General features: G+C 38.8%; 1 protein-coding gene across 3 annotated transcripts in view; it reads right to left on the reverse strand.

Annotated features, from left to right (window-relative positions):
- The window catches only part of POU6F2 (POU class 6 homeobox 2), a 312,647-nt gene that overhangs the window by 280,023 nt on the left and 6,459 nt on the right, over positions 1–26,165 (reverse strand). The window contains exon 1 of one of the 3 annotated variants that reach the window (XM_068674958.1): positions 17,819–17,990. The exons of 1 other annotated variant lie outside the window; for it this stretch is intronic. In XM_068674958.1, coding sequence (XP_068531059.1) covers positions 17,819–17,851 — 33 coding nt within the window. In that variant the 5' untranslated portion in view covers positions 17,852–17,990. Of the gene's footprint in view, positions 1–17,818; positions 17,991–26,165 lie in introns of those variants that run through there. One more of the 3 variants, XM_068674956.1, reaches the window with a different exon arrangement.

Here is a 26,165-nt window from a genome sequence, read left to right on the forward strand (position 1 = left end):
TCCTACTGAACAAATCCCATTCTTTCTGTGTGTACCCTGCACTACATTTCTGAGAACAGCCTCCTCCTGAAGTTAGAGTTCAGATCCATGCCCAGTGTTCCTGCTGCGACTGACTGACCCAAAGTAGCATGAATCACTGGTTTTAGTCTGTAAGCGTTTATTCAGACTATTCTCTAACCCACACAGCTAGCACCTCCAGGTGTTTGGTTTCCTCTGTTGTTCACAGAAAGGGATTTTTGTTATTTCATTCACAGTGAATTAGCTTTGGTGGAAAATGCAGGTAACATCACTCGCACAGAAAAGTATTTTTCTTCATTTTTTCCTAATTTCACAGAATAGGAGAACAATGGTTGTCAGATTAAACACTTCCCCCATATCTGAAATTTGGTTATAGTCTCCCCACACAAAGGGAATAATTCTTACAGCTCCCTGTTGCTACTGGATTAGAGGGATTTGGGTAAGGAAAGTGATAAAGAACTTTGCTTTTTTTTAGTTTTTCATCTCCTCTCATTTTTTTTTTCTTTCATATTCAGACATCATGTACATTCTGAGCAATACTGAAACTGCTCAGTTTTGCTCTAACACAACTTTTTTTTTAAGCTACCCATTTTTGCCTCTTGACGATTTACCCTTTCACAAACTGTACAATGAAGGCTGAAGATTCAGAGTCCCTGTTTCTGCTCCCGGAGTAAAATGCTATGGAGGCCAATCCCAAGTGTTGGGCACTGCCCAGAAGGAAGCCTTGGCATGATTACAATCAAGACAAATCATGGCTGTCTGTACCCACCCCTTTGCGATTACCTATCTATTCTTCATCTGAACTAGTGAAGTCAGATACTAAATGGTATGGATCTCTGGTGAGAGATATCATCTCCTAAAATGTCTAAACACCAAAGGACACACACACACACCTTCAAAGGTCAACGCTTGTAACTTAGCACAAAAGACCAAATCTTGCACCCAACAAAATACAAAATTCCCATTGCTTTTTAAGGAGGGAAGACTGCCTCCAGGAAATCCAGGTGAGCCCTTCTCATCTAAGGGAAGCCCATGCAAACACTGCATCAGAGGATGAGGCTCTTCGTTTACGTCATAAAACAGCCACAACAAATTATTGCAGTGGTCCAACTGGCAAAATTAGCATTAGAATGGGCACCTTAGGATGCATTTTCCAGAATATCGTGAGTTTCTTCCAGCTACACATTACAGCAGTGTTTTTAACTCATTGTCCCAAATAAATTAAGGAGATTCATCAACTGAATTATCCTCTGAACCCCTATGTGGATGCTATATATATATATCTCACATATACACATGTGCAATATGCCAGGATATATTTCTATAATAAATGTCTAGAAAGTTTCAGATGAGAACTCTTCTGTATCACAAGCTAAAAATTGCATTTGTATTCAAAGGCATGTTACACTCATGCTAATACAACTAGACAATGTGAATTTTCAAATTAAATTATGGAGCAATCCTGTAGCAAGGAATGAAACTTACTTACCCTCTTAATGTCACTTGATTTCACATGATTTCTCAAAAAAAACATTTAAAACTTGTTACTCCATAGCTCACCACAGAGTACAGCTTTTTTGATTAAAAAAAAAAAAGTAAAAAAAGTTGTTTTCCTTTTTTTTTTTTTTAACAAATGTATTCTAACCTGTTTTATCAGCCTTGCAGAAGAAGGCATTTTCAGCATTTTTGCCCATTTGACAAAGCAAGGGAAGGAAAGAATGGTAATAAGAATCACCTTTACGTATGGAAAGACTAATAAAGAAAATTTAACATTTTGTGGGGTTTTGGGTTTTTCTATTTCTTGACTAACAGAAGACAGTCTTAAAATGAATACAAGAGACTTAGAAGAGTCACAGGTAAGCTGCATGGGGAACCAAAGAGGGAGACCAATACTAAAGAATAGGCCCCATATAGAAAGGCATAGGTGTAATAGCTGAGGAAAAGAAGACCCAGAAGAACATCCTGCCTTGAAGTGAACGAATTTCAGCTGCATGCACAGAGAAACCAAGGAAGGGCAATGCCATATTTTTACTTTGTGCATTTTGCAAATGGACTTCATTTGGAGTGCATGACTTCATGGAACCTGCATGACAAAGTCCACTTTGAATGGCCTAGAAGGCATTCTTTCATTCATTTAAAAAAAAAAAAAAAAAAAAAAAACAGAAAACAAAACAAAACAAACAAAAAAAAAAACACAAAACACAAAAAAACAACCTACCAGCAGAGTAGTTGAGTCTCGGCATATTTCCAGTGCAGTGCTACTGTCACCCTGAAACACTGCACTTGCTTTTGTCAGTTTTCAAAGAATAAACTTAAGGTGAAGAGTCTGGGAAGAAGACTTCAAGGTTCCCATCATTTTTTTTGCAATTTTGCACTGCTGTATCACCTGCTTATGTTATGCACCTTCTGTAGCCACCCTCAGGTTTGGCTAGCTAATCATTAACACTAAGCAAGTAAACATAACCAAGAAAATATACTAATTACGGAAGCCTATATACGTTTTAATAACATACATCTCAGCTAGAACTGGATGGATGCTCTTGACCTATCTTTCAGTTGCTTACTCAGATGATCTGGTTTGAAAGTATGAAAAGTTAAGAAACTTAAGAAATACCTTAGCAGGCAGATCCTCTGGAAAACACCTTGAAAAATCCCTGGGGACTACAGATTGCCAAGCACTTTTGCAGAACAGGCCACAACACTAAATCATGTTATTTATATTAAATTCATTAGACTTTTGCATGAATGTGCTTAAATCTATTGAGATTTCTTATCCTGATGAACATTTAACTTCATCCAGAACACTGACATCAGTAGAAGCAGGCTCACTGTATCCTGTATATAGATTTGGGCAGCAATTCTTAAGACCCGCAAAAGTGGCAATCTTATTTTAATCAAAATCCTGTTAGAACATCCACAATACTTCATGATGAGCAAACTCCCTAGACATATTTGCAATAGGCTTAGGCGCTGCTAATTGAATGCCGTGTTCATAGACATTTGAGACTGGAAGTGACCATCTTTGTCTCATTAAAATTAGCTTCAAGATACATCAAGATTTACCTAGGCCTTTCTTTCACCCCTCTCCATTCACTTCTCCCCTAGCCTGCTAGCATTACAACCTATATCCACACAAATACTTGTGATGATGTCACCAGCCCTACCACTCCTCCTGAAAAACCACCTAAGACTTGCTTCATGGGCACGATCTGTTGTTCCCAAGTCAAGATGAAGAATATCCAAAGCCATGACTTAGGAAAAGCAGGAGTTTGGGCAGAGAAAGTTTCTCTCTGGGAAGACAAAGGCACCAGACTTGTTGCTGGCTCTCTGAGCAGGTACTGCTACCCTACCAAGGCCAGCAATAACTAACTGGTAACCCTACACAACAGGTTCTAACACAATAAGCAGGGCACGTATTTGAAATACAAATGAGTTGGCAGTGAATTTTTTGTAACATCATTTAACTTCCCCTGGCTACCTATCACACCACCACTGCATTAGAGTGCAGCACAATTTAAGAACACGCAGAACATCAAAGCAAGTAGAACAGGAAAGACTGAGCATTTTGTTCAAACACCAAGATGCATGTAAAGGCCTTTGGAAATGGCTTCTCTGTTAAGTTTTCTCTTTCTTCCTCTTCCTCCCCAGAGTAGCAGCATGAAAAGTCAGAAAGCAAGGCTGTTTCTAAACCAAACTGAAACAGTTCAGCTCTATTTTACTAACCAAGCAAAGCAGACAAATGGCTGACAAAAGGGGAACTTTTAGAAGGGAAAAAAGTAAAGTAATGCTGTTGCTGGCAGCCATGCAGTTCATGCAAGGAATGTCTTTAAAAGGCAAGGGAAGGATAACTAGAACAGCCTCTGCAGAGCAAAGCAGCATCACAACACGCCTCCAGATTACTTCATGCACAAGGTTGACAAGTCTTTTAAATATTAAGGGCCATGTTCTACTCTAATTCCACACATGGGACTCCCATTAATGTCAGTGGGTGTTTCACACAAAGCACAAGAACAGAAAACAGCCCTTGGCATCTTTTAGTATTAAAGAAAAAAGATTTCAATAAGTTTACTTAATCCATCAAACTGGCAGACTCGAGCATTAGCTCCTGTGATAGTGCTGTCAATGCTTGGTCAAGCCTAAAAAAACCTTCAAGCTTAAGCAAGTCTTGACACAGCACAGAAGCAGAAGCTCAAGATGGCCAACTGCAGGAAGTAAATAAACTTTTAAAAGCAAAGAGAATAAAGGATTAAAGGATAAAGAAAATTATTTTCCCCCTTTATATCAACTTTTTCCAGAGAAGAAATATGTTTCTGAAAAAGAAACCCTGAGCCTGGCACACTGGGTGGAAAAAGAGAAATGGAGACAAGTTTAGGAGCTGAGGGGGAGTGGGAAGTAGAGTGTAGCTTCTAATCCTGCTAAAGGAGTGTTGCATTGACTTTATTGCGTTAGAGGCATAAAAACTTTTTGACCAAGCAAAAGCTGGTCTCCTTGATAGCCTGCAGTAACTGGAGTTAAAGGTCTCACTACATATCCCCAGTACATGGGAAAAGTGGATTTATGCCTGAGAGTGTATTTTGCTGTGAGATGCTTGCCATCAGATACCCAGTCAGAGCTTTATCAAACACCTGCAAGTGGGGACAAGCATGAAAGGACTCTGCTGGCACCTTGCCTCTTATAGCTCTCCTACCCCACACATTCCCAGTAGGAACAGTCTTGACCACCAGTCAATACTGTGTTTTTCATTTTAATTTTGGTTTATAGATCACACAAGACCCACACACTTATTACCCTAGACTTTCGTTGGCTTGGTGGCTACCACTGCAGGTGGAATGTTATTGGCTCTAGGTTCCTATACCTCATGATAATTGCAAGTGACCTACATGCATTGAAAGATAGTAAAGCTGCATCTGAAATACCAGGTCCTATTCTCATTGCCTCATTTAGCATCTATTTGGTTCAATTATCACTCAGGAGCACACTGTGGGATTTCTGTATCAAAGAAACTGTCACAAGTATATGGTCTGGCTGACAATTTGGCTAGACAAGCCTGTTGAAACGATGTAAACTCATAGGATACATGGCATTAGTAGTCTGACCTTGGTACATAAAAGATTTGAGGCAATTTAAAGTATATTACCATGATGCAAAGAAGACAATTTGAAGAGAGCAACAGGGTAAAGGTACAGGTAGTTGTTGGACAGCATTGTGCAGGCTCTCTCTCCCCCTCTGGATATATTGATATACTTTATTTATAGCAGTAAAAGCAAAGCGTTTGAAGACAAAGTTTAAAAATATTACAGAATGACAAGCCCTACAGCCAACTCTATCTAACAAACTTGTTCTCCCTTTATTTCTTTCTTCTAATTCAGTATGCGGCCAATTTGTTTGCACCCATCACTTTAGCACATGACAAAGCATAGCAATCTTCTTGCTCTACTCCCTCCTCATTCGGTTACTTTTAGGGATGAACTCCCTCTTACTCATCTTTCTTCCCTGTGTAGTTACATCAATCTCTCCTTGGATTGCTATTGAGGAAAAGCAATTGTCCAGAATTGGAAGTTACATGCAATTCTGAATGGGGCAGCTTCCCAGCGTTCATTATAATCAATGGAGTCTCTTTCATTGACTTCTGTAAGAGATGGATCAAAGCAAGACCCTTTCTTTAAGGTCCTTCTGAACAAATTTCACTTGAAAACACCAAGACACTTCCTGCCAGGGAATCTACAGAGAATTCAGGCAGAGCCCTGTTTCTAGTTTCACAACAAACTCAGATTAAATGAACTGCCTTCTCTGGCTTTCCAGTATCAATTCCAATCATGGCAAATGCTGTGTAAACCCTAGGCTTGAAAAAATACATCAAGAAAAGTAGAGTGAAGGTCAGCATGCATGTGGGTAGCACCACAATTTTGTCTTGAATTCCTTTTGAGGCAATGATCCTCGAACCTACTTTGTTTACAATTCATGGAAGGTGGAAAGATTACACTAAAAGTGGTTTAAAGAAGTCTTTATAAGAGGAAAAGGCAAAGGCACAGCAGAATACCTAACAACATTTTAGTCACAAGCACAGAAGGTAAAGTCACCCTTAACTACTTCCTCAGTAGTCCACAAAAAAATGCATATGTTAATTCATGCCCACTGAATTCAGTGGGGGAACCGAGTATACATGCAATGGCCTTTACTGGAACAGTCCATGTTTTTGTGAATAGACACTGATGTGAATGCCCAAGAACTTCAGTACTACATGAACAACTGCAGCTTAAAAACATGAATCCACACTAGAAGATCACTCATTTGAACCACCGAGAACTCAGCTCTAAAACAACCTTCCTCCCTTCCCTTTCCTCACAAATGTAGTCCTGTCAAAACCAGTGGGACAATTCCCATGAGGAGAGCCTATCTTTGGAAAGATTTTCATCATTGCTCAACAGCCACACTAGATCATGGCAGAAAAGTTTGATCTAGCTAAATTCCTATCGGGCATAAGCTTCTTACAACAATCTTAGCGGTTTCTCCTTCTCTAGACTCTACCCAGTGCTCTAGGGAAAAAACGAATCAAGTATCTAAGTAAACCATCAGCTTGAGTATATAAATTAAGTATATACATTCTTTATAAACAGGGCTCCTAATAGAACATTTAAATTATAACTTGCACTTTTACAGCATCCCCGTGGAGTTCATTTTAAAAATGAATGAATGAAATAATGCCAGAAAGGCTACAGAATTTCTCATCCACACCTCCTACACTGGCTTATCTAGTTTTAATGTCTAGGACTTACACAGTTGCAAACTATAGCTGCTTAAATGACAACTATTGTTCACTGCATGATATTTGGTGAAATAAATGCTCAAGTATGAAATCCATTAGTGCCATGTACCCAATACATTGCATTTGCAAAGGCATAGTTCAGGGAGGAGGGAAATTCCTCTCCCCAGATAAATACAGCTTTTAAAGTTTTTTATTATTATTATTTTCTTTCAAAAAAAAAATCAATTTTTTTGGAACATCTCTATCTGCTAGTATCCTGAAACTCAATGAAATACCTCAAGGCAAGTATTTGTTCTCTATTTCCTGTTGGAACAGTGCAAGAATGTTCTTTGTGTTATACGAAGCAAGCAGCAAAGATGGCAACAACACATGGGTGACTTCACTTCCTTGGGGAAAATGAAATTCCAACACATATTTAATATACATTTATATTCTGTATAATTAAAGAGGCATCCCAAAGAGAGCAACAGGTGCTGATGAGCACTTGTTTCTGAAAGAGGCACATGAAACAACAGGAGTTTGTGCCAAAGCACAATGAAGCAGTGGTGAGGTCCTATTGATCTGCTCCCATAGAGACCACTGAACAGCCAGATCCAAACTAAAACTAGGACAGAAGTTCTGTGGTTTTTTGCCTGGTTCAACTTCCTGTAGATGCTAGAAACAGCAGAGAATGTGAGGAAAACAAAAACAAAAAACACAAGAGGAACAACAAGAAAACAAGAGAAGTAAGAGAAACTATATAGCAAATTCTGTTTCTCTGTGGTCTTTTCCAAGCAGTTCAGAAACCAATTGTGCTACCACCTGCCATAAAAAAAATGTTGTCCTGGGTTCCTGCCACTCCTGGAAAAGGAATAAACACTAATTCGGATGAAGATAGCTTCCTTTTGCAACGCTTCATTTGCTCTATGATCCCAAGCAGAGAGAGAATCAGGACAATTATATCGAGAGTAAAGACATTAAAAATAATTGTGCTTTAGAAAATAAAATATTCTTAGTGTATTTGTGAATGATCTAGCCTACCTCTGAATGAAAACTCAAATGCAGGGAACAAAAGCAGGGTAAGTAAAGCCATATTCTCATTCACTCAGTAGAACTGTGATTACCTCTTTTTCCCTTCATGAAATAAACTACTACTCCTCTAAAGTCAATTTGCAAGAGTTTCAGTTTATGGAAGAGAAAAAAAAAAAACACACACAAAAAAAAACCACCAAACAAAACCACCCCTTCCCATAAGAACATTCAAAACAAATCTATCCAGACAAAAGGCCCAGTTTCCCTATTGTTTTGTGCTAGTGTGGGAAGGGAAGAAAAAAAACAGTTGTCTGCTACATTAGTGAAAAATAACTTCTGAGAGTCAGACACATGCTGAAATGTTTCAGTTGAAATCCAACTCTGAGAAATTTTTTAAATGTTTTCAACACATCAGCATGAAGCATCGACCTAGTTGGAATCACTTAGATCTAAAGCAAATGCACTGATTGTTTTCACAGCATGCTTTTCTTCTTCAAGCTGCAACAGGCAGACTGGCAACTGCTGTTCGGAAAGGTTTTCAGCCCCCTGCCTTGGTTTACTGTAGCCTATGACACGATCAATACCAGGGTTAGAAGGCAGAGGAAGCTAAGGAAAGATTATGAAGATGAGGTGAGCGACAGAATTACCTTACAGGATTTGTTCTCTCTTTCTGTCTTACCTTGAGTCTTCTGCTGCAGACAAAAATGGAGAACCATCCTGATCCCTGTGCTCTGGAAGGGGGCAGGTATGGTCAGGATGTTGCACGGTGTGACCACAGACAGCACTCCATGCAGTTCAGAATATTCTGCCTAACAGATACATGAAAGAAGATCCTGCCAGCAGACACCTTTTACTTTGGCAGGGTGGAATGGAGACACAGTTAAAGAAAGCTTGTCTTTCGCTAATCAGTATAATTAGCATGTACACTGAGTAAAAGTTCAGTGAAATAAAGCTTGAACATTCTCCTTTAATCATTTCACCTCTACGCAGCTGGTGTCATCTGCAGGCATCTCTGTTCCAGACCATCCAGTAGGGACCACCATCTTCCAAACAACCCCCTCTCTTTGCACTGGTACATAATGCCAGAGCACCTCAGACACCAATCCTGATTAATATGCCACAGCACAGATCAGTTTTGCTGCCATGTTATAAAGCTCTTAGCAGCTTTCAGTTGATCAGGTAACACATCATTACAGAATTTTTACCGCACCCCTAACAATTTTTATACTGTGTCTCTCTTGTTGGATTCTTCATGATGGAAACTGAGATTTTAAGCCCCTTACTGGAAATACCATGCTTTTATTCTTCTTTATCCTGCCACCAGTTTACGGAGATAGGTGACTGAGCTTGAACGTACTGCTGTAGTGCAAGAAGGGGTGGAAGAAAACTGTTCTTCAAGGGGAATTAGAAGTGGAGAAGGCCCGTCTTAGGCCAGGGTTTGTTCTTTTCAGTTAAGCATACAGAAGAATCCCAGGAGAAAATCGTATCTGGACATTAATAACATGCAGCAGCCAGAACTTTGCTGGGATCCAGTCAATTCACATTTATATTTTAAAACGATAAGAGAGAAGAAATGGAATGGAGAACAGGAAAATCATGGTTTGTTGTCGTCGTCCATCCATCTGCCTCCCTCCCCCGCCCCCCCCCGCCCCATTTTAGTGACATGAATTTTATGTAGTTAAGTGCTCCATGGCACAAGCAAACAATTTAGTGTAGATTATGTAGATTCAAGCTCAGTAGTTCACTCCAAGCAGGACAGGGCTCCTTAGACCCATTGCACAGGCTCACGTATGTGCCACACCATAGCGATAATAGCATTAACCCCACTGCAGAAATTTTCTTTGCAAACAGTCGCAGCACCATTATCTGTGCTCTGAAAGTATGCCCTAGAAGTATGGGCTTTATGCAGTTCACGTCCAAACAGGTGGAAAACACAGCACAGACCCAGAGGAAAAACACAAGCTAGCAGACCATAAAGGACAAGGCCTCCAATCTGCATCATCATGTTTCAGACTAGCTCCTTTATCTTGGGCCTGAGATTAAGAGCTGCCAAAGTCGGACACCTTGCTCTCCTAGAGAGCAGCACAGGATAGATCAGGGGGAGGAGGGGCTTTATTAAATATATTTTTGTAACCTTTCAATAACTGGTTGTGGCACTCGCTCCTGTCGTCCCTTTCTTCTGCAGTGACTAAACTTCATCTCAGCTCTCCCAATGACACCTGTTAGATCCATTTTCCAATAGCTCTGCTTGACAAAATGCCCCCATTCCCTCACCGGACCACTTCCCCTTTGTCTGCTTCCACTCGCTGGGACCCCAACAGCCCCAGGCCCTTGGGCCAGCTCAGGGGTCACCCTGGAGCCCCTACCATGCCTCATAGGGCCCCACCATGGGGAAACAAAGCACAGCCTGGGGCAGAAAAGCCAGCCCTGTCACGTGAGTGATCTGGCTGCAAGAGGCCTGTTGTCACGTTGCCATCCACACTTCAAGAGTTCAAGAGGTTTCAGACATGAGACAAATATATTTATTTATTCAGCCCTGTGAAGCTGAAGGCTTTTCTTTTGGGGAGGGTGTTCCCTATAGACAGGTCTGTCACTTGACAGTATTGTTCATGATGAGGCAATACATTTGGTAATTATGCCATACTGATATCTGAGGTTTCAATTAATCCTGCCTCAGAGAGGTTTCACAATTCAGAGCATTTCCTCTCCTACTTTATACTAAGTTGGTCAATTTTGGGGCAGGAAAACTGTCTTGGTTTTGGTGTTCATCTTCACAACCATTTTTAAGCCTCTAATGTAACATATAGGCCATAGACTTGAACTGAACATCTTCACTGGCTGAATTTTTGATACTTTTTGAAGAACTCTGTGAAACAATATGCAGGGGCAATACTGTAAAAAAAATACTCAGAAAACATACAATCACAGACATGTGACACTTAAGCATGCACATATTTACTGCAATACTATCCTGCTAAGTACCAGACTCAAAACACATCTCCCCATTTAAAATGTACGCAATTTAACTCAGTCTCATGTGACAATTCAATGAGCATGACTGGCGTCTCTCACTTATCCCCTCAAAATAATAAAAAAAAAAAAAATGGGTAGTTACTTGGCCCTTCTGCCCAGAATTTAATTTCAACTTCAAAAACTAAGACCACCAATTTTCAGTTACCCTTTAGCTGCTTCCTACCAGATGCAAGCACGACCCTGCCTTTTGCTTGCAGCTGCACAATCAGAAACAAGATGGTAAAAGAAAAAATTTAAGCCCCTCATCTTTTGATGGCCATTTTAAACTCCCATTATGTCCTGATGGAACACAGCAGACACCAGTGCCAAGAAGTAGTGCCAGTGCAAGGAGGGTAAAAGCAGAGGGAAGATGGCAAAGCATCCTGCTCCTTCAGGACCTGGGTCAGAGTCACATTTGCACATGGGGTCCTTTACAGGGGTACAACTCCACATAGTGATGTTCGGACTCTCCCAGAGGCCTCCTGGATCTCCTAAAAGATTTCATCCCAGACACCTCTGGAACAGCACCAGCACCACCTTGGTTCCCTTTGACAAACCTTCTGTGGTACTGGACAGCCAAAAGACAGCAATGAAACTCCCTTTAAGCAGCCACTGGTACCTACAAGCAATGACCATATTGGCACTTTCAGCCTTCTTTTCCATGGTAAATCTTTGGACGGAATCTGGAAACATGCAGAGAACTACAAATAGAGGAGTTATACCTTTTACTGTAAAGAAATTTCACAAACTATTACCTATAAAAAATTTTGGTGTTTGTTATTACTTCATCATTACACACCATAGCAAGTCCAGCATCAGAAAATCAACACCTTTGATTTCATACAAGTTTGCCTAATGAAAGAATGGTAAAACATGTTAGAGGAGCCATTGCTGACAACTGTTAAAAACTAACCAACAAGCCTTGTCCAGACATCACCATGCATATATAGCAAAGAACTTCTTGTGAAGAACCATGTGACAAGAACTTGTAAGGCAGAGTAGTAATTCTCAATCCATGAGAGCCCAGTTCCAGGCTCTACAAAGGAACATGACTTTTGAGCACAGAGTGCTTGACATGTTCTTAAAATAATGGTCAAAATGTGTTTCAGATGATAAGGCCAGGTAAGTCGGAGGCCTCCATTCACTAATAATTCCTTTATGGTGCTTGACAGTGCAATATATAATCACTTCATCGTGATTGCTATGAATTAATACTCAAGGAAAGAAAAAAAGAGCTCTGTATAGCAGAGGGTTTTGTTTGTTTGTTTTTGCAAGATGCTTCCCTTTCCCCCACTATTCAATTCATTTAAGAATTATATAACAGTCAGTACTTGTTCTGTGAATACTAATTTCATGGTATTTTTTAAAAAATTTGTTGGAGGGAAATTTATATCCTCATGCAACAGATGATTTAGATTAAAAAAAAAAAAAACACAGGAATTTCCAATGAGATTTTCTTTTTTTTTTTCCATTTGAATATAAAACTATGCTATGAAGCACCTGTTCTCCTCCTTAGATGGAGGAGAGTTAATACATTTCCAGCCCTCAATTTTGGTATACCGCTTAGGACAATTTTATTAAACCAAAATGTGACGGGCTATGGAAATTCACTTGCAAGTATTAAACTGCCATCCAATATTTCAAATAAAGCTTTTAAAACAAGTATTTTTGTTTACAACTGATATATAATGAAAAGCATCTCTCCTATCTTAAAAGTTAACCCAGTTCAATAAGACTTTCCAGTTTAGCTTTCTGTCCTTGCCTTCCTTTATATACATATACAGAAACTAGGCTTAAAACAGTTCAGACTTTGATGTATATTTTTCAAGATGCCTAGGTTAGAGCAGATGAATACCAAACTACAAATTAAGTATCAGAAGATACACAGATACATATTAAGAAGAGTCTATCAATAATTATAGGCTGCAGGAGAAAACTTACTGACTCAAAATTACAAGATTCATGAAACATGTGAGTACATCTGGAAAACTAAAAAGTCTTTAAAAGTTTCTCTGTATTATTTAGACGGAGGTGTGCCAGGCATTTCTTCCATTAAAACATAATAATACAACACTCCTCCAGTTACCAGAAATATGCTAGAGTTTTATATTGGTCTACAAATCTAAAAATTAGGAAATAAAAAAGAATCAAGTCTCTCATTAAGGGGAGGCTTGTAATGATTTAATATCCTTTCAGGTAATATTAACTCTACACTAATCCCTAAAACCTGGGAGAAGTGCTAATTTCCATTTGTGCAGCAATGACTTTTTTTTTTTATCAGATGAAAATTACACACTTCCGAGGGGAAAAAAAAATACCAAGATGTATTTAAATCTGATCTTGAAAAGAAGTATCTTTCTCTTCAGAGGAGTTCAATCAATGTATTAAGGTTCAACTACCTCCTACTTGGGCAAGGACTGTAAGCATCCTGAAGTCTGCCTGGAAGCTTATATACAGCCAGCATCTTAGATGAATATGTCTTTTAGTTGGCACAGATGGCATTACAGGTAGACAGATATTCTTAGATGTGTTGTAGAAACAAACACATTCCCATGGTATTTTCTGTTTATGCTAATCAAATGTCATTGGGACAGCTTAATATCAATCTCAAAGGCGTGCTCAGGCTGCTAAGGGTGATTATATACTTACACAGAACAGAAAAAAGACTACTGCATGCAGCCTTCTGTGGAGACACCCATGCTGACCTCATCTGCCTGGTCAGAGGTCAGGCCATATTCCAGCAAAGGCCCAAAGCACACCCTATACTTTAAGAACATGAGAAGTATCACTCTGTTTAGTGAGGCTTCTCCCATGAAAGCAGGGCTTGAAAGTTCTGTAACTAGAGAAACTTAACGAAAGAGATCCACTTTAGCCTGATATTACATCATGTGAGGTCTGCTGCTGTCGTAACTTTTAAGTACCACAGGATCTTACTGTGCTAATTTCAATAAAGTGTGCATTAATACTACAGTACTGCATTAATATTATACCACTGTATTGAATATTGTACTAAGTGCGATATTTAACAGGAATCTTGCATGGAATATTCTTGTCCCTCCTGAAGCAGTGGAAGGGTACGGTGAAGTGCAATTATTGCTGCAAAGCAAAAGGGAACAATAATAAAGATTTGTCGGTGGAAGATGAGGCTCTTTGGACCACTGACAATGAACATGTGTCCAGGTTTTGCAGCAGTTATTTTTGAACTTTCTCCATGGTACATGTAGGATATGAGTTAATACACAGCTTTTTGAAGGTAGAAAGTTCTCCATAATCTCACTCCATCAAGATCCATGACAGGATATTTGGAATTGTTCTCTCCTCAGCGCTGACACTCTGTACTCATAACTACCATCAACTCTCTGGGTGATATCAGCTAATGACTAAGTTCCTGTTGACTTCAATGAAGCCAGGATTTTCATCCTTTGCCCACAGCCTTTTGCAAACAAGCTTAACAGAATTTGTAGTTTTACAACACAGTAGATTTGGATAAATGTGCTGTGCTTTATTTATACAAGTAAGTCTCCATTATGACATTCTTTATGCAGTACAGTAGGTTTTGCTGCTGCTTCTTTGTAGTCAGTTCATACTTGTTAAAGATATTACACATTATTCTAGAAAGGTAAAAACAAAAGAACTTTGGAACACTGAAGAAGCCAGGTAAACAAAATTGTCCCACGAGCAAGAGAGTTTCTCAACTGAAGAGGCATTGCTCTGCTAAAATAGTGATTAATTATTTACCTTGGGATACAACCAAAGCCCATTGAATCTTGCCACAAACTTCAACAGATTTTTGGATTAGGCCCTAATTAGTATTTACACTTGGTCTGCCTGTGCTCACAATAAAGGTCTGTTTAGCAATACTGATAACAACATGTTTAGCAGGTGTCAGAATTACATCCGTGTGTGCAGCATGCAATTTGAACACAAAAAGGTTATGTATTAGGTTAATGGGAATAAATTTGCATCCTATTTTATAATCTAGCTCTCTCCATATTGTTTGATACAGCAGTGAAGTGGGCTATTGTATCAGATTTTACTAGTAACAAGCAAATATGAAATGAATTAGTGCTTACTGTGAACCACAGAAAGACTGGATGTGAAGTAATCCTAGTACACCTGAGCTCCTTCTACTGATGGCACACCTGGGGAAAGCACCTGAGGGAGAACAATCTCCTAGATTGGAAAGATCACCCAGTGAAGACACCTGAATACAGGTGCTTCAGAGGCCAAACACGACCCCATATTCCTAAGCACAAGTGTTAACATATGTGAGCTATTACCTAATAGAGAACCATAGTAAAACAGCCTGCATTGATACAGCTGCAGAACTACTTTTTTTTCCCCCTGCAGGCCTATAGTAGTGGGTATCCTGGCCAAACTCTAAATTGGAATTGGTGCACTTTCCTCTTAAACTCCATTTGTAATAATACACTCTCTACTTCCATATATACACTGCCATGTAAAGACACTAGGCTCAGCTATGTATTTTCCATTTCATCTCACAGGCAACTGAAGGGCTCAGAAGCAGGAGAACATTGCATTTGTGAAACACTTCGGAATATACAAGTACACTAAAGAGAGATTCTTTAAGACAAATGCAGACACACTGACATAATATCGTCCAAAGCGTTTGCTGTAGAAGCCCTCTACAAGTACAAACAGCAAAAAAACACTCATAGGGAAAGCTAATTGTAGGAAGCCCAACATACCTTCTGTTGAGAAGAAAGCTTGTTAGTAATATCATAATGCAAAATGCTTGACACAGGACAGCAAATTATGGATTCTCAAGAATATTCAGTTTTTGCTTGACTGTGATTCTGCTTAAGCTAGCAGGACTTTTGTAAGTGGTACTATGAGAACTGAGATAACAGAATGTATCTCTACAACTTTGCTTTCTTATCTTTGCTGTTGAAATGTCAAAACCTTCATCTAGGTGTTAGGAACAAGAACCCACTACAAAAGTAAATATTAAACCCAAAACCCTGTATGCACTGGTGGAATAATTATTTTTGTTCCTCATTTAAAAAGCAGTTTTCAAAACTCTGTATTGATGTTCTACTTTTACATTTGTGATTTTTGTATTTTTTTTCCAAAGGGGAGAGATGTATTGCTACGTATCAAAAAAAAATAAAAAAAAAGTCTTGAAACGGTTTCCTCAACCTTTTGTACTGGGTCTGGCTGGGATGGAATGAGCTTTCCCTGCAGAATCCCATACAGCGCTGTGCCCTACACTTGTAGCTAGAACAGCACTGGTATCACACCAGTGTTTTTTCTACTGCTGAGCAATACTGGCATCGCATCAAGACTCCCTCCAAGCCCCCCCAGAGCCAGCAGGCTGGAGGTAAGCAAGGGGTGAGGAAGGAACATCACCACAGCAGCTGACCTAAACCAACCAAAGGGATATTCCATACCATATGGTGTCACACTCAGCAATAAAAGGTGGAAAAAAGAAGAGGGGAGGGGTGGGGTCTCATTGTGAAAACTCTGTCCTCCTGAACAATGACTGTATGTGTTGAAGCCCTGCTTCAAGGACACGGTCAAGCATTGCTCATTGGTGGGAAGCAAAGAGTGATTTCTTTCCTCCGCACTTCCATGCAGCCTTTTTTTTTTTTCCACTCCCCTATTCCCCTTTTCCTTTTGTAAATTTAATTATTAATTTTCCCTTAATAATTATTTTCCTTTAACTAAACTATGCTTATCTCAACCTGTGAATTGTTTCTTTCATTTTCTTCTTCCCCTCCTCTTCTGAGGAAGGGGAGTGAGAGAGCAGTTCTGGTAGAGTTCAGCTGCCTAGCAAGGTAAAAGCACCACATCTCTAAACAATAATCCATTGGAAAGTCAGACAGTACAAAAAAAAACAAAGAAAAATAAACCAAACATTTTTTCTAAACTTGTACTACATGCTGAAGTACAGTCTACGTATTTATTACAGATCTCTGATCTGTATTCCATAACTCTGATTTAGGAAGCCATTCAGAAAGAAGTTACAATCTTTTAACAATGATTGCCCAAATATTTCCCAACCAAAGACTGTTCACAACAGTGTCTGCAGCAGCTCATAGATTGCCTACGCTCCACAGGCAATTAGCTTCCCCCTCAACATAACTCTGATGAATTTAACTATCACATTTCCTCTAGCATTCCCCATACATCACATACAGAGAGCCTTGCCTGCAAAATTAAAACTCGGTGAAGCTGTAACCACGTTTAATCCTCTCCCACTGTCTCTCAACTTTAAGAAAGTTGGAAAGAACACTGATCAATTTACCTTATATTTGAGATCAATTAAAGGGTTCATTGATCATTCATTGCCATTAGCAATAAGACATACCAAAGCACATCACAACACAACTACAAAGTTTTGGAAGACCCGGCTAAATACATTTTTCCCTTCATTTCTGATTATTTTTTAACTTCTTGTCAGCCCTTAGGACATTCTCTGAGTAAATGGATTCTTGCACCTGAGTCTATTCTCATGCAGTTTTAAGACCTGGGCCTTAACATAGGGCCAGTTATCACAAGATGGAAACTCCTGGCTGAAATACACTAACCTTTCTGTTGTTCTTAACCAGTTTTTAAAAAATTCAGATGGACATATGCAGCAAACCCTGACCCTATTAGAATCAACATGACATTTACTAGTCATTTCATGTGTACTAAGAGATACCCCACAATCCAGCAATATTAGCATTAGCCCAGGGATACGTAAACAGTACCTATCCCTGCAGCTGTGTTTATACATACCTGAGCTGAGAAATGCCAAGAGCAGCACAAGCCCAGAACACCCTCAAGACACAGCATTAAAACCAAGCCTGCAGTTGCTTTGCCAGTAGGTCCCAATAGCTCAAGACAGACTCAGCACCATCTTACTTGGGCCCCAATATCACTTTGCATGTCTGGTATCAGTTACCAAACAGCACCAGGACAGAGAAAGGAGAGTGGGGAATAGTGCAGTTTACCCTGCCTCTAGCAAGTCAACTCCCTACTGCTGAGGGCAGGATGTTTACCTACCTCCTCTGCTCTCTCACTCTTGTCTTCAGTCATCTTGAGATTTTCATTCCCCCTCAAAATTTGGTCTTGAATCCAGACTCAACATGATTCACAGAATTCACTCAGCCTTCCCATTTCCGTGCAGGATTGCAAGCCCCAGGCTGGTCTCACAACTGACTACTTTGAGCTTCCTCTGCCACAGACCCCACATACTCTGACCAGCCCCACCTGGCACCCTCAGTGCCTACTCCAGCAATGCTGCAACTCTTCCCCAAGCCCACCAGTGGCCATTGTCCCAGCAGGACATCTTACCTTCCACCTTCACATCTGCTCCATACCAGGACCTGGACTCAGGCAGGGCCTGCCCTGCTCCCTATCCCTCAGGGAGCAGACCCTTCACTGTGTAAATGCTTTTACCTCATCTGATGTAGATGTCTTACACGTCTTTGTGTAATTAAGATCTACCAGGTCAGCCTGTGCTTCCTATGTCTTTTTAGCTTTTCTATACAAGTTTTAAAGAGTTATACATATGAATAGGCCTACCAATGACCAAGAAGTAATCAGGTAAATGCTACAAACAATCCCCCAGGTCTAACATTTTATAGCATAACAAGTAAAGAAGGTGACATCACTGCACAGGCTTGCAAATGTGGAAGTGTTAGGAAAATAAATTACCTACACTAAAAAAATTGCCATATGTTTTGCAATTGCATGTCTTACATTCTCCATGCCCTTGAGGTAAAGAACCAAATTTTGAGACTCCATACCTAGTATTTGCTGTCCAAATATCTTTAGTAACAGTCCATGAGCACAGAGGTACAGACCTGGGTCTACAGCATAAAGCAATTTAATGATATAAATCCATGTCCCTGGTACCTAAGTGAGCTTGCATATGAAACCCATTCTTACAAATTTACCTCATACTCATTAAGAAAAACAAAAGATTACATTATTTTAGCCAAAATTAAGACAGCCAATCAAATAATAGAAGTTTTTCTTCTTCCTACTGCCTGGAAAGGAGACCTTTACTGGATGAAAAACATGAACGGAGAACCTGAAATATATAATTATCCTCCTAACCTCAGTCGGTATTGCATACAACACAGCCACAGAAGCTGTGAGTATGCAAGGTAGTTTCTACCAAGCAGAAGCTAACCCAAAGCAGAAGGATACTGACCAAAAAATAAAGTGGCTTTTAAAAAAAGCAATTTCAAAAGCATTGTTAAATCACATCAGGAGGGGAAGACTACTTTTAATAGAGGCAGCAATGCCTCTATTAACAGAACAAGTTTAGGAGTCAGTCAGTTTTAAGTATATCTTTATATATAGCTTTTGTTCTTGATTTTGCAGCATTTATCTAAAACATTATAGGTGCTAATTTGTCACTAGAAAAATCCTATGCCTGCCTTGAGTTAAAACAGAAAAGCTAAACTTAAGCAATTAACAGTAATACTAGAAACAACTAAAAGCTTCTGCAAAACATGATAAAGAACATAAAATGATAGTCTCAAGCCCTGGTTTTATACTTGTCTCTAATTGGTTACACCTGCTTAAACCCCATATATTGCACCATTACTACAAGGGCAGATCACTAAGCTTGTATTTCAAACAAATACTGAATAGATGAAATTGAAGAGAAAAAATGTAACATGGAGGTATTTCTATTATCCTCAATTCTAAATTTTCAACTTTTGTAAGCTCTATGATTGCTGAATCATTATATAAAACTGTAACAAACATACTAAAAAATATTTGGAATTTTCAGCCTAAGTAAAACATTCTTTTTTATAGCTGCTATACTCCTCTTTCTCTCTACATCTTAATTTTTCTTCTTTTTCTTTTTTTTCCACGCTCCCTTGTTGACAATTAATCCTTTCCTTGTATCACCCTGTTCCTCATAAGTGTTTTGTAGTAGCCACCTATTCCTATTTTTTCTTCAGTATGGTAGTATTCTATTACTAATCCTGCATTAGTTCATATATAGTTGCAATTGTAAATAATGCTAAAGAAGTTTCAGAAGATTTCCCCCTCCCATCAGAGATAAAATCAGTGTAGTACAGGAATTAAAGTGGCTTCAAGCTGCTGAAAGTAGCAATTATATCTGTTCAAATGATAATCCAATGTTTTTTCTCTGTAGTAACCTGAAGCTTTTACTTTGCAGTAAAGGAGCTGTATTAGACACTTGAAGTGAAAAAACACTTGGCTCTGTCTTCTTTGCTTCTATCTTCTAGCACTGTAAATAACTAATTGAAGCTGTGGAGAATTAAGAGCCAGATATGACAAATTACAGGGGCTCCGTATCTTTGCCTTGTACAAAGATCAGTGTCGATACGTATACAAAAAGCTTAATGTCGGTCAGTGCTCTAGTAAAACTGCTAGTGAAGTTGATAGGTTTTGTCTGTTGGAAATCATAATGGCAAGATCTCTGTGAAATTTTTCACTCATAATGAAAATTCAGCTGTATTGAAGCCTTTAAGACTATTGTTCATGTGAAAAGGAGAGCAGAAAAACTCCATGGGTTTGTTTCAGGTTTGTTTGTTTTTTTTTTAATGTAGAATGTCTAAGTACCAAATTCAAAGTTACTTTTTTCTTTAAAATTCCTCCTCCTCCTCCCCCCCCCCCAAAAAAAAAAAAAAAGCATGCATTTTCTGGAATTTGGCCTGTAATATTTTTTCTTTCCTTTCTGGAAACCAAAGCCCATTATGTACCAGATATAATATTCAGAAAGAAGTATGATAAAATACTGTCTATGTTGTCAAATACTATTATGAAAACAGTGCAGAAGTGCACAGGTCACACTGAAGGAGCCTCATCTAAAAATTTGTTTTTACAGTTATGTAAAGCTTAGTTGTTTACATAACTAAAGAGGCTATTATACATATTTACAAGGAAAACAAATTATAACTGTTCATTAATATTATGCGACTCAATTCAAATATTCTTGTTCATATTTTGCATATATAGCTTTGCAGTAATTTTAAGGGAAAACTGAGACACTTCGCCAGTGGGATTTGCCAGCAGATATTTTTGAACAGTGAGGGGACCTGCCCCACAGATTCTCTGTTTCAGCCTATGTCCCCAGGCAGGTCTGGGCTCCTCCCTGCTGCCCCTCTGGTCTCAGCTTTCTCATGAACAAGCTGACTTACTGTTCTTTCCAGTTTCCATCTTCTCTTGGACCCTATCTTTTGACAAGTTGCTCTTTTTACTCTCCTTTGCTCACCAGTTTCTAGTCCTGGCTGACTCCTTGTTTCAATCTACACCTGTATCCTCCCTGGCTCTTGCCCTGTCTTCATTTGAATCAAATCTCTCATTCCACCATCTTTGCCAGGGGGGCAAAGATGTCAGTGAGCACACAGAAAAGCAATGGTCCCTGGTGCCACCTCTACTATTTTCCAAGAGAGTCCAAGTTAGACACTAGGCTTTCAAAAGGGATAAATAATGATATCCATAAAAGAGGAGAAAAGATATGGGCTTAACTTGGAGCAAGATTCATTTTTCCATAAGGAAAACTTTCTAACAATGCATGCTAAAGAGAGAAACACAGAACAGCACAAGGGTATTGTGGAATCAGTATTGCTGGAATTTTTCAGGAAGCACTTAGATGAATACCTGTCAGATGTGATTCAGATAAGCTGATCCTGTCAATTTGCTGATGACTTTGAGGTTACTTTCACACCTTTTTTTTTCTTTGTGGATCTTCAGGGGATATAACTGTTTGGAGTTGCCAAGTGAACATGTGCCAACTTCATTTTTCAAAGGCTTGGAACGTAATCAAACATGGGTGGATTGTCATGGGATTCCCAAAGAGATATCATAGACACAATGCTCCTACTCCTCATCAGATTCAAGCTTTCACTCTTAAATATGGAGTGTCCTTAACATGGGTAAAATTAACCCATATTTCCCTAATCTCTGAGGAAACAGCTGAAGTATTTTGGCTGAAATTGTCTTCAAAAATATTTAGGATGAGGTAGCCAACTAGGTGGAACTACTAAGAGCAACAGCAGAAAAAATCTTAAGATAGGAAATACTGAGTTACTTTAATTATAGAAGGTGCTACAAGCCCTCCCAATATTTTTCTCTTGGGCTTCCACAAAATGAGGAAGCAAAGAGAAAAATCTCACAGCCTTCACAGAAACCCTTAAGCCTCCTATGTGCCTATTTTTAAAAGGTTATGAAAGGAAATGGAGTAAGAAGCTACTGAATTTTTCAAAGAAAACTCAGGTCAACCCCAAAATTGTTATTTTAATATTTTTGCCATGTCTGCCTAAATTTTAAGATGTTTTCCATTAGCATAACTGTAATTCTGTGTTTCACTTCTCTCTTTGTTTTGCTGTTTTTATTCGCCTTTTGACTGTGAGTTGAAGCATTCATCTGACAACATAAAGTATAGAAAGAGGGAGTTTAACTGACATTAATTCCTATGAATTTCATTTATTTTCTTTTTCACTAATCCAGGTACACTAACTGAATAATGCTCTAGAAACACAGATCTTTGTCAAATGTTGCAATGAACTGCAATGCAGCCCATGGGGTTAAATAAATAAATACAGATTAAGCCTTTTGTTCTGTTGAGTGGGTAGCTCAGAATCATACTCACTTTAAAACAGTAATGGACTTGATTGATTGAGAAAGCAGTCTTTATTTTGTTTTGGTTCTGTTGTCAGTTACTGACTACTATGGTTTGACTGGTGCTCACTTTCCCTCTCTTTCGTGCTTTCATTACTGCCAGCAAATGTACAGTTGATGGTAGGTAAAACAGGATCTGGCCCTTTCACCATTTCTTTTTTTCATTTCAGTTGATCAGAAGAATGGATGTTAATGGACACCTATATGCAACTAAATAAATCATATTCCTTCTCTTCCCCCTGTCTGATTTCTGCCTATTCCTTTTCCATTTCCATCTGGAAAAATGGAAATTCCCTTCTATCTATTTGGGCCTGATTCCCATTTACACTATGGTGATTTTCTTCCATTCTGGAAATATAGAAGCTTTGAAGTACACATAAATGAATGACTTTTACACCCACTTTACAGCTGTTTTGTACTGGAAGATGATATAAAGAAGACTAAGTATAAAGTAGAATCAGGCTACTATCTCCAGGGGCTAAGCTTCTCAAAAAAAGAAAAATAACCAAACACAGGCATTAAAGAATGAAACAATAATAGCTATTTTTAATAAGATTTCTCTTTTCAGGTGCCAATTCTGGTCTTGGTTATTCTGGAATTAAGGGAAATTGCATGAGAATTCTTACAGTTTGCCTTGCAGGACTGATTGGAAAAAAAAAGAGACCAGTTTGAATCCTGTATAATTAATATCAGTCAGGGGATAGAGCACACTGGGCTCAATTTCAGTGTCCTTTTCTTTTGCTTTCTTGCTATTTTGCTTAGTAGTCACATCACACAGTTCATAATTAATCAAGCATTGTAGACTACACTGGGAAATTTGCTCATGTAAGGGCTTCTGAATCTGATGGAACAAGCTTAAAAGCTGCTGTTGATCATGTTTACCCTAATGTAACTCTATTTAGCTCTGCAGAGTTACTTGTGATTCACACTGGTAAACATCAGATCAAAAACAGACCCCAAGAACACATCTTGAATACGTGCACTTTTAACATCTGGATGGGGTTTAGCGTGAATTAATTTTCTTAGGGAAATGTGAGGTTACTTTGCAAGGTTTTATTTGTTTACTATTTTTGTTATTAATTTAGAGACTATCTGAGATTCACCTACATACCTAATGAATGCCTGTTTCATCAGAAAAGAATGATATCACTGTACCAATGAGGTAAAACAAAAAATTCAACACACTGGCCGGATTAAAAGTATAGATTCCTGTGCAGTTCTTAATTCAATAAAATTCTGTGGTTCTTTGTGATCAGAAGGAAATACTCCTTCAGCAGCATGTGTTTCTACTGTGTCCTTCATGAAAGAGTCAAAGGGTACTTTACAATCCAATCCAATGCTGGATATAACCTTTAAATAAATAAACTGTGGTTTAAGGATTTAGAAAGCACTAGATCAAAGAATGTAATCTTTGAGATCTAATAACTATGGTGATGGGCTTGGCATAAGGAGATGAGCAGAACAGAACAAAGGCTTGCTGAATATCCACAGTGCCTCTTGGGTTAAAATTTATCACAGGGTCACTCTAATTCCCTAGTTAGGGGGCAACCCTCAATTTCTCCTCTTGCTAAGAATCCAGCAGGAGTTGAAAAAATAAACTGCAGCCAATACATGCGGGGAATGAAACACCAGACTTCAGTGCTTCTTTTGACTGATTATTCAAAACCCAGGTCTTACTGGTGGCCAACAGCGGCCAATAAGTCGATTGCTCAACCTAAGATCTCAGGTGAAGCCTCCAGGTTTTCACCTACCTGCACACAGACACCTGCTCTCCAGCAGTAATGGAGTAGAGCTGGATTAGAGCTTATTTTTTTGGCTGTACATGTCTAAATCCCACTGAGGCCAGGTGACATCCAAGCCTTCAGTGTCACATAGTCTAATGTGCAATGTGGTGCTGATGTGAGCTTTTCTGATCAGTGTGTGGGTGTGCACTTGTGGATGTGCTTCAATGGTTTCATGATGGCCCTTCAAATAAGCAACATCAATAAAACAAACAAAAAGATAACTGTGTTCAGATCCATTAACAAACCCTCACAGTTTGTCTTCGGTCAGGCTTTGAAAGTGTGAGCTTTTCTCACTGGCTTACATGCATGGGTTTTCTGCCTTTTCTGGTGAGAAGCTGGAGCAGGTGGTGCATCCAAACTCCATACTACATCCAAACTTCTGGAAGAAATCTGATCTTTCTTTATTTCCAACCATGAATATTACAATACACAAACCAACATTTCTACCTACTGTTTGTCAAATCTGGCTGCAAGATTAAGCTTCCCAATTCTGAATTCAATATTGCAACCCTAAGGATATAAGAACCAAGCTGGAACATCCTGTTTTAGCGTGGATTTTTTTTTTCTCTTAAAGAAAAAAAAATTGTTTCAGCTTTGAGACCACAGTTTGCCCTGACTATAAAGATAAATCATCATGAATGACACTAAGTGAAATGAATTTGATGTTCTCTGCTTTATTCTTCCACATTAGAAGCCATTTTTGCATTTGCCACAACTTTCAACCTTTCCTCCAAAAGACTGAGAGCTTCTTGTTTGCAGATATTATTTCTGCTTTGTATAATCCACTAGAAGAATGTGAAGCACGTTTTGTACACAGAAAGGGATGGGCAGAGTGAGGGAAAGGTAAGACTTATGGCCAGAAATCCTGCAATAGCTGTTTGTTCCCTAGATTTTCTTTCACTAGACACTTAACAATTTTCATGGGAAACCATTTTTCCTTCATTAACATTGTCTGAGCTGGAAAAAATATCAAATGAAACATTTTCCCTTGGAACCTTCAGGGCCAAATCCTGCCTCAAAGGCCTTTGAAAACACTCGGGACTTGCTGGAACAAAGTCCTAAACTGGTGGGAAGTCCAGGACTCTGAAAGCGTTAAGCATCTGGTTCCAGTACCAATAGATATAGCAATCACCACAATATCTCAGAATTGTCTGCCCTAAACCATGTTAGAGCTATTTACATGTTTAACCATTTTTAATTTTTAAATCTGGATTGTTTAGCGATCAGGTGCAGTTCTCTATTTTTATCAATTTTAATAAAATATAGCCTTTAATCACCTATGTTAGAATATGAATAAATGGAAACTGTTGCCAGTTTGCTATTGATAGCAGACAGTGACTTTAAGTCATTGAAAAAAAAAAAGTCATTTCAAGATTTGAAATGCCTTAAATATGAATATTGCTCTTTCAGTCTTAGTCTGTGCTGCAATTTATATATTTTTTTTAACATAACTTCCAGAAATGGGCCAAAGTCACTGTTTCTTTGAAATAATAATAATAAAAACAAATAGACTTGTTATTCCAGCAGAACTTCCCCTTACTTCATTGCACAGGAAATGCAAGTGAAGCTCAAGTAAAATCTGTGTTAGAGCTTCACAGGTTGGCTCAGTAAGTGGAAAAGTAGTTAGAGATAAAAACAGTTTGGTGAAAAGGACGATATTCTGATACAGCAGTGTCTGTGATAGCATGTCTAAACAGCAGCTGTTTCGCAATATGATTAACATGATTTTCACTAATCTGCCTGTAAAAAGCTTATACCCTGTTATTTTCTGTTGCTTGAATCTCTTGTTTCCATAGCAGGGAGTGACAAAAAAAATAAAAATAAAAACACTTTTGTCTTTTATTATTGCCCTTATAGCATTTCCTTTTTGGAAACCATTGCACAGCTGGATTGTGTCTTCTTTGTTTCTTTGATTGTGTCTTTCAGACACATAAACCTGAAAGCCCTGAAAATGC

The sequence above is a fragment of the Anas acuta genome, chromosome 2 (assembly GCF_963932015.1).
Source record: "Anas acuta chromosome 2, bAnaAcu1.1, whole genome shotgun sequence".
Lineage (NCBI taxonomy): Eukaryota > Metazoa > Chordata > Aves > Anseriformes > Anatidae > Anas > Anas acuta.